The following is a 7,739-nucleotide window of genomic DNA, read 5'->3' as shown; positions in this document are numbered from 1 at the left end:
CCTACACACTGCATTGAATCTGAGATTATTACTGAATTTCTAAAAGGGAAATCACTGGAAAGGACAGTTGTTTGGAAAAAGTTTATTAAAAATAGTAAAGCTTATAAAATAAAGTAAAAAAGTTTAAATATGACCTGAATAGAAGCTCAGTACATGTAAAAAAAACAGTGTATTACAGATTGACATTTAAATAAAGTGCATTATTTTCAACACAAGAACAATTTCTAAACAAAAACAAGTTTCCCCCTTTCCAAACACTTCCAGCACACAGTGTGACGATGCAGAGAGAGATTTGCCCGACGGAACTCAATTGAACTTTGCAAGGCCGTTTGCTGCATTACTCCTCGTAACGCACTGTCCAGAGACACAGGGAACACCTTTAGCACTTGCAATCCATCTCTTTCACAGGGAACATGCTGGTGTGACTGTGCAAGCGAATCAGGGACACTTTAAAAAACAGAGACAGATTGCAAACACATCAATAAGGAATACAGGTTTCTTATCTCTGGAGCACTCCCATCCCAGCCCCAGTCTCTCCGATCCTCAGTTGATCGCGATGAGGGGCCGATCCTCCCACTTCTGCCACAGGCTCCTCTTGTTCCCAAACTGCGGCATCCCAAACGTCACCACTGCCTCCCTGGGTGAGATCACGACCTCCACCTCCTCCTTTCCAGACCCTGAGAGAGGCGCTCTGTGATCCCCCTCATCAGTGGAGACCCCGCCCGGACAGACCCTCCTGGGGGCTCCAGCAACACCGGCCTGCCTCCCTTCCCTCCTGTGCCGGTTCTCCAGGACATCAACCCCTGAATCCAGGCTGCCTGCGTTCGTCTGCTGCACGGCCTCTGCCTGCGGAGTCTTCCCCCAGGAGATGAACCAGGCCCTGGGCTGAAACAGCTGGCAGCCAGCCTTGGCTCTCTCCAGCAGGGACCGCTCTAACGGGACCTTGCTTCCCCCTTCCTCCTCCTCCTCCTCCTCCTCCTCCTCCTCCTGCAGCTGCCCAGAGCAGGAGCGGGGCCGGGGTCTGGAGAGGGTGCCCTCCAGGAGCTCCAGGAGGCTGGACCGGTCCCCCCTCACCGTCCCCCGCTCCACATCCTCTGCGCTGGGATTGCGGTTCAGCGGGCTGTCGCGGGTGGAGGTCTTCCAGCTTGGCTGCCTGTGGAGGCTGGAAGCTCTGAGTGAGTGGCTGGACCCAAGCACTGGAGACTCTACCGGTGCAGGGAGGGTCTCAGGGCTGGAGTTGCTCTTCATGGAGGAGCTGAGCCTGTCGGACCGGGGCTGGGCTGGAACCGCGAGGTAGGGAGTCAGCGTCAGATCCCCGATCGGAGAGTCTGCGATCCTGCGCACCCCGCTCACCAGGCTCGGCTGCTGCTCGGGCGTCCAGTCGTGGAGAGGGAGCCTCGTGGTGGTTCTGCTGCTGGGGTCCCCTGGGCACACGTCCTGGTTCCTGCTGGTCAACGTCACTGAAGTCCACTCCTCCTGCCGGCTGCCTGCGCGGCTTCTGGGCTCGGCCGTGGGGCTCCCCGTGCTCAGCAGGGACAGGACGGCCTGCAGGCTGGGAGTGGAGGTGGCCTGGTCTCTGAAGGACACCATCCTCTGTACTGCAGATCTCCTTGTCTTCTGAAGGCATTTCCCTCTGTCACACAACAAGCAGACAGAACCAGCGTTACAACCCCTCAGCTGCACAGCGTCCAGGCTAGGGAGTCTCAAGCCCCGTGCAAACACACTACAGAAAAAAATGTCGGACAGTGAAGTAGAGAGGAGGGGGGGCAGCGCTGTATATGGAGCAGCACAGACAGCCGCTACAAGACTTGCTCAGTTAGTAACTTCCTCACACAGGGCAGCGACGGACTCCCACTGCAGAGCAGTTTGATCCATTCCTGGTTTGACAAGAAGCACCCGATCTTGCTACCAACACAAGCCGGCAGTAAAACCTAGAACAGGTGAAAGCGCTACACAGTGGGAGTCTTGACAGCGACAGTCTCTCTCTCTCTCTCTCTCTCTCTCTCTCTCTCTCTCTCTCTCTCTCTCTCACCTGCAGTAGTTGAGGAGCAGTGCAGCCACCCCCAGTAGAAGCAGCAGCACGGTGACGAGAATGACCACGAGGAGAGTGGAGTGGTGAGCGGGGTCCATCGCTGCGGAGAGCCCTGCGACAAGAACAGGGGTACAGCGTCACACACACGTGCAGTATCGGGGTGCAGAGCGTGTTCAAAGTCTGTAATGCTAAAATTCAATTATATACGGTATAGAGGAGTGGATGCGGGCTGCTGACGGCATGACTTCTACAATACCGGCCCTGGCAGCACTGTGCTTGTTATCTACAGAGTGGCCCCTAGATGGCATCAGTGCGTCGCACGAACTTTTCAGAAAAAAATAAAGGTGGAAAATTCATGCACCTAAAACTAAATGGAAAAAACCCTATTACACGATTTAAAAGAATCCGTATCGCAGTAGCATGGTCATCTTTAGAAGTCATATCGAATATGTATCATATAACAATGTGTTTGTTAGAGAAACCCCTGCTGTGACGACGAGGCACTCCAGAACCTCCGGAATGAACATTCTATTCCATCGTCATCGTGACATCATCCTCCCGAACAAGTTCGGTAAAATTTCAAACTTCAGATAAATGACGCAAACCTCTCGCAATGCGTGAATGAACCTCGTTTACAAGAGCGACTGTGGACTTCCACAGAGAAGGTATCCGATTCCCGGACGCATCAAGAGCACAACATTGCTATTAAATAGCCAGGATTTACATCACCAGCCTTGGATTCACAGATGACTAGAAGGAAAATACAAAGGGTTTCATAACCCGGTGCAGACTGTGACCCGAATCGTTTCTCAGCTCGTTATAATGAAGCGCGTTCATTCTCGGGCAACCGAACCGATAACCTGATTCGGGGCTGCCGGTAGTAGAGAGTTATTCAAACCACAGAAACAAAGCAAATACATTGTGTCAGGTTTACACCGCAGTTAACCCGCTTACAGGAGCGCACACACAAACAAGCGACAGCCAGGGAAAGGAAGGACAGACAGACAGACAGACACAGCACTAGCGACAGCCAGGGAAAGGAAGGACAGACAGACAGACACAGCACTAGCGACAGCCAGGGAAAGGAAGGACAGACAGACAGACAGACACAGCACTAGCGACAGCCAGGAAAAGGAAGGACAGACAGGCAGACACAGCACTAGCGACAGCCAGGGAAAGGAAGGACAGACAGACAGACAGACATATACACACACACACACACACACACACACACAGCACTAGCGACAGCCAGGGAAAGGATGGACAGACAGACAGAGACAGAGACAGACACACACCTGGCGCTCCTGTTGTTATGCGGCTTTCCCTATACTGTATGTAAACATTTCCACTTGTAATAAAAACAGACATTTCTGAAATTAGTACAAAAATGTTTCACACGTGGTTTTTGTTTTGTTTGGGTTTTTTTTCTGAATTTTCAAACGCGTTTACTTCTGTGTCGGGTATTTTAAAAAGCCACGGACACATTCGGGTTATTTATTACTACACACGGAAAACAGAAAATCACAAAACACTTACCCTGTAGAAATACAGATCACACACCAAACCCAGCAGCCGAGCGGCGGGTAACCCTGTGCAGCGACACAGCCCGAATATACGGGTTCACGTTAACCTGTAAAACACCTTTACCTGGCTGCGAGCTGGGCGTGGTGCTGCTAACACCTGCCTCCGCGCAGCCGCAGCGCCTCCTTTAATCAAACTGACGGAGCGTTCTCCGCATCACTTTCGCACCTGAAACTAATTGAACGCGTCTGGTCGCTGAAATCTGCACGTTACAGCTCTGTTTTATTTAATGTTATGCCTTTTTAAATCCTTTATTAACACATTCCGGCTTTATTTGGCTCCATGCTAGTCGTGGCTGTGTGTGTGTGTGAGTGGCGCAGAGTGCAGGCTGGGTGGAAGAGAGAGAGAGGCGCTCCTGGATCGGGGTTCCACAGTGAAGAGAAATCTGGAGCAGCGGCGGCAGCATCAACACACAGTCCGCTGCTCAACCTCCCCCCTGCCTGCCTGTCAGAGCGAGGGTCCGTCCCAGCTCCGCCACAGCCCGGTGGACCGGCCGCGGGGAACAGATGGGCAACCTCTTAACGCCCCGGGCCGCTCTCTGTCACCACCTGCACCCCAGATCAGATTACCTGGGGTCGAGCAAAGGGTCTTATATCTTCAACACATACACTAACCCCTCTTCAGCGTGTCAGCACCCTACAACTCTTTATCGCGGTAAGTACTACACATAAGATGGGGGGTCGTGTCTCAAAGTGAGAGACACACACATGAGACAGTTACCTTGCCTGTTATTGCCGCATTCCTTCCCCTGTGCGTATCGAATCCCGTGGAGGTCCGCTAGTGCAAAAGCACGGATGCAAAGCAGAAAAAAACCGATTTCCACAGCTGTACCCCAGTCAGTGACCCTCGTCCCTGGTCCTGCATGGCACGGGTGTAGCGGGTCTCCTGCGGGAGTGTCTTACGCAACTCGAAACAGGTTTCCGTAGGGCCAAAACACCCCTGCCCTGCCCCGTTGTAATATGAAGCTCAAGATGTTTACAAAGCGTTTGGCACAGCGTTAAAGTTAACAATTTATTTTTTCTTCTGATAAATAAATAGAAAGCGAAACAAAAAGTTTGTTTTTAACATCAAAGTTTCAAATAAATAACGCAGTGCTCGCGCGCGCCCTTTATTAGTTTCTGTTCTGTAGCTTTAATTTCGTTAAAAAATAAATAAATAAAATAAAACAAAACCCAGCTCTAGCCCCGAAGAGACTGCAGCGTAAGCCCAGAGTGCGACAGAGCTGAAGAGAAAGAGCTCCCCCAGGTGCGCCCGTCCTGCTCCCAAACAGACGCGCTTCTAAAATCCGCACCGTCAGCCCCACAGGGACTGGGACGCTGCTGCTCACAGTCCTGATCCCTCGACCAGCGGGGGAGATCCTGAGATTCAGGGAGAGGATGGGGAGGGAATGGTCTCTTCACTGCAGCCTGCAAGCATCTCTCTCACTCTGGTGACTGTGAACCTCCAGGCGCTGCCGCTGTGATGGGATTATTTTGCCAGTTCGATGTGAATGCTCTTCCCACGCAATACTGTTTATTTATTGCATGGGTGGAATATCGTTTTATGGTGGGAAGGTTGAGGAAGAGCTTCCTGCAGCTTGCATTATGTTTGATTGACTCGTAGCTGGAAAAGCACTTTAAAAACTGCAGCAAGCAGAAGCACAAGTCAAAGATAAAACCCGGAGAAACCAGTCCAGTAGACGCACGGTTTGGATAGATACTTTAAGCACAGGACTGAACACAGTCAGGGTTTGTAAAATAGCCAAGAATAAATAACACACACAGAAATAATCAAATCCCACCACTCAATATAAAAGAATTTTTTTTTTTTTTTTTAAACTTTATTATTTTGAAAAAGCACTTGGTGACAAAAAAAAAAAAAGCAATTATTATTTTTTTTTTTTTAAATCAACACAATTTAAATATATAGACCACACCTTTTATAGATTTGGAAATTCTGGGATTAACAAATACAATTTGGAAAATAAAAAGGGGGCTAGCACCATGCTGTACATTGCAGGCTTCACTGTGCCTGCTCAATACACAGGCCAGACTGGAGCCCGTAACCAAGACACACCATCCACTCTGACACCTTCTGGACCCTGGGAGAAACATTATTGCAATGGAGCTACATGATGGGGAATCTAACCTGAAACGAAAACAGCCAAGCATGAAATATTTACTACTGAAGTTACCTATAAATGGAACTTCCATAAGTGAGCAAATTTACAGAGTAACTTCTCTATTGTTCCCACATTAAGAGTTTGAACGAAGTGTCTTGTTGGCAAAAAATAAATAAAACAACGATTCTGCAACAGTTGAACTTTTGAGAACGTTCCTGCAGACAGATTCTCCATGGTCATACTTGCTTATGTACAAAATCTATTTTATTTGCTTGTTAAAAACAGTAGAATACAACAAAAAAAAGGAAAATAATAAAAATATATGTACGTGTCACCCAATATGGGGAGAGCAAATTCATTTTTTCACTGAATTTTCAAAAGGCACACCTTCAAATATTCTTCTCTACCAATACATATTTACAACTCTGAAATTGATTGGAGGGGGAAGAAAAACCAAGGAAGCCTAAATCAAACGTGCGAGGACCGACCCAGTTCATTGCAGAAACCTGCAGACCCAAAACGAGGCTCTTCTGAACATCCAGCTTGAGCAGCACTGGCCTCAGTAGGATACAGAAGGCTTGGAGGGTACAGAATGGGCTACCAAGCTTGACGACAGAGTTTTAAGATCGACTGGCTGCTGGGGACCGGGCGAGCACTGATGAGGCGAACGACCTCCTCTCACTCGTGAACGTTCTCGTGTTCGGCAGTGTTCTCACAGCCCTCATTAGCATTGATATTATTAGGAGTTACTTCTCCTTGATTGTCAATCCTTCCAACAGCCAGTGTCGTGCGTTTTCCAATGAGATTATGCAATGTTGCTGGACTGGCACCTTTAGAAACGTACATGGTAAAGATGGGAATGAAAGCCATCTCTGGGTCAGTCCTGCACACTCCAATCCTAGAACGATGCCTCGGAAATAAAATATATTGCACTTAAAACACTGAGCAGGGGTTCTCAATAACCCGGCTTCTCTACAACCCTGCTGCACAATCAAAAGGCTGCAATCTAATTCTAGTAACCCAAAAAGCTCCCTGCTTCTCTTAAGACCAGTTTTAAAAGTAGCAGCGTCTTCAGAGTCGACCTGCGAGTTCACCTGGGTACTGGAAACTTCCCAGATTAAAATTAAATATCAAATCTAACCTAACAAAATCATGATAGTTTAAAAAAAAAAAAAAAAAAAAAAAAAAAAGAAGCTGCAGCTGCTAGTAGTGGCTTTCGGACACGACTGTTCAGTTTCAGTGCGAGTGTAAAAACACACCCCTGACCTCTCCAGGATGACCTTTGTTAAATCAAAAGTTTATGGTGCTACAGTCCCATTATATAATAATGGGAGAGTGGAGGACGTTTGCATACTCTGCAGTGCTGCTAGCATTAACAAATGCAGCCATCACTACCCTGTTCTCATCCGATACTGGTTTGGTGCTGTAAATAAATTCTAATCTCAGGAGGGTTTTGGCAGCATCTGTAATTTAGGTGTAATCCAGGCTCCTGTTTTTGCATTTTCCTTGAGCACAAGTCTGCAGAACCAACAGACTGGTTCATTCCAGGAGTCCCGTTAAAACACAGCAAAGACCCCAGCTTCGCTCTCCGTCAAAGACACACACGTCCTCCCTCCCCCTCTCCTCATTCCAATCCACACTGCTTTAGAACAAAACAGCCAGTGCAGGGAACAGGAAAGGGGCTACACTACTGGAACAGTCTGGGCTTTACAAGCGTCTCCGAATTGCAGAAAAGCAGGAATATTTGAACTGGTCCCCCCCTCTCAGCGACAGGCACCTGACTGCTGGAGGCCAGGCAGCAAGACTGCATTGTCAGGGTTGCTGGAGGGAGTTCAAGGGGAAATTCTGGTGGAAAGCAGGGCTTGAGGAGGAGCGGGAAGGGGTGCCTACGTTTTCCGAGACATTCCCCAGACTTACCTGAATTGAGGGAGGGAGGGAGGCAGCCTAATTCTAGCACCAAAAAAATATCATATACACACACACACACACACACACACACTATATATATATATACTATATATATAT

At 48.6% G+C, this 7,739-nt stretch overlaps 1 protein-coding gene across 2 annotated transcripts; it reads right to left on the bottom strand.

Annotated features, from left to right (window-relative positions):
• Positions 1 to 167: 167 nt before the first annotated feature.
• Positions 168 to 7,705, bottom strand: LOC121308885 (protein FAM171B-like). 2 transcript variants are annotated; one of them, XM_041241588.1, is made up of 3 exons: positions 4,334 to 7,705; positions 2,033 to 2,144; positions 168 to 1,633 (listed from the first exon to the last, which is right to left on the bottom strand). In XM_041241588.1, exons 2-3 carry the CDS (start codon positions 2,128 to 2,130, stop codon positions 544 to 546), a joined length of 1,188 nt encoding a protein of 395 aa, XP_041097522.1. In that variant the 5' UTR covers positions 2,131 to 2,144; positions 4,334 to 7,705; the 3' UTR covers positions 168 to 543. The 2 variants fall into 2 exon arrangements, with proteins under 2 accessions (XP_041097522.1, XP_041097521.1); XM_041241587.1 differs by lacking the exon at positions 4,334 to 7,705 and having other exon boundaries at positions 2,033 to 3,408.
• Positions 7,706 to 7,739: the final 34 nt, after the last annotated feature.

The sequence above is a fragment of the Polyodon spathula genome, unplaced genomic scaffold, assembly GCF_017654505.1.
Source record: "Polyodon spathula isolate WHYD16114869_AA unplaced genomic scaffold, ASM1765450v1 scaffolds_796, whole genome shotgun sequence".
NCBI lineage: Eukaryota > Metazoa > Chordata > Actinopteri > Acipenseriformes > Polyodontidae > Polyodon > Polyodon spathula.
The sequence above is the reverse complement of the archived record's forward strand: the minus strand, read 5'-3'. Positions and strand labels throughout refer to the sequence as shown.

Bases quoted from the DNA above. Each gene is read 5' to 3' on its own strand.
- LOC121308885 (XM_041241588.1), bottom strand. From the start codon at position 2,130: ATGGACCCCGCTCACCACTCCACTCTCCTCGTGGTCATTCTCGTCACC. The intron at 1,634-2,032 runs GTGAGAGAGAGA...GTTGTGTGACAG, and splicing joins CTGCTCCTCAACTACTGCAG to AGGGAAATGCCTTCAGAAGA.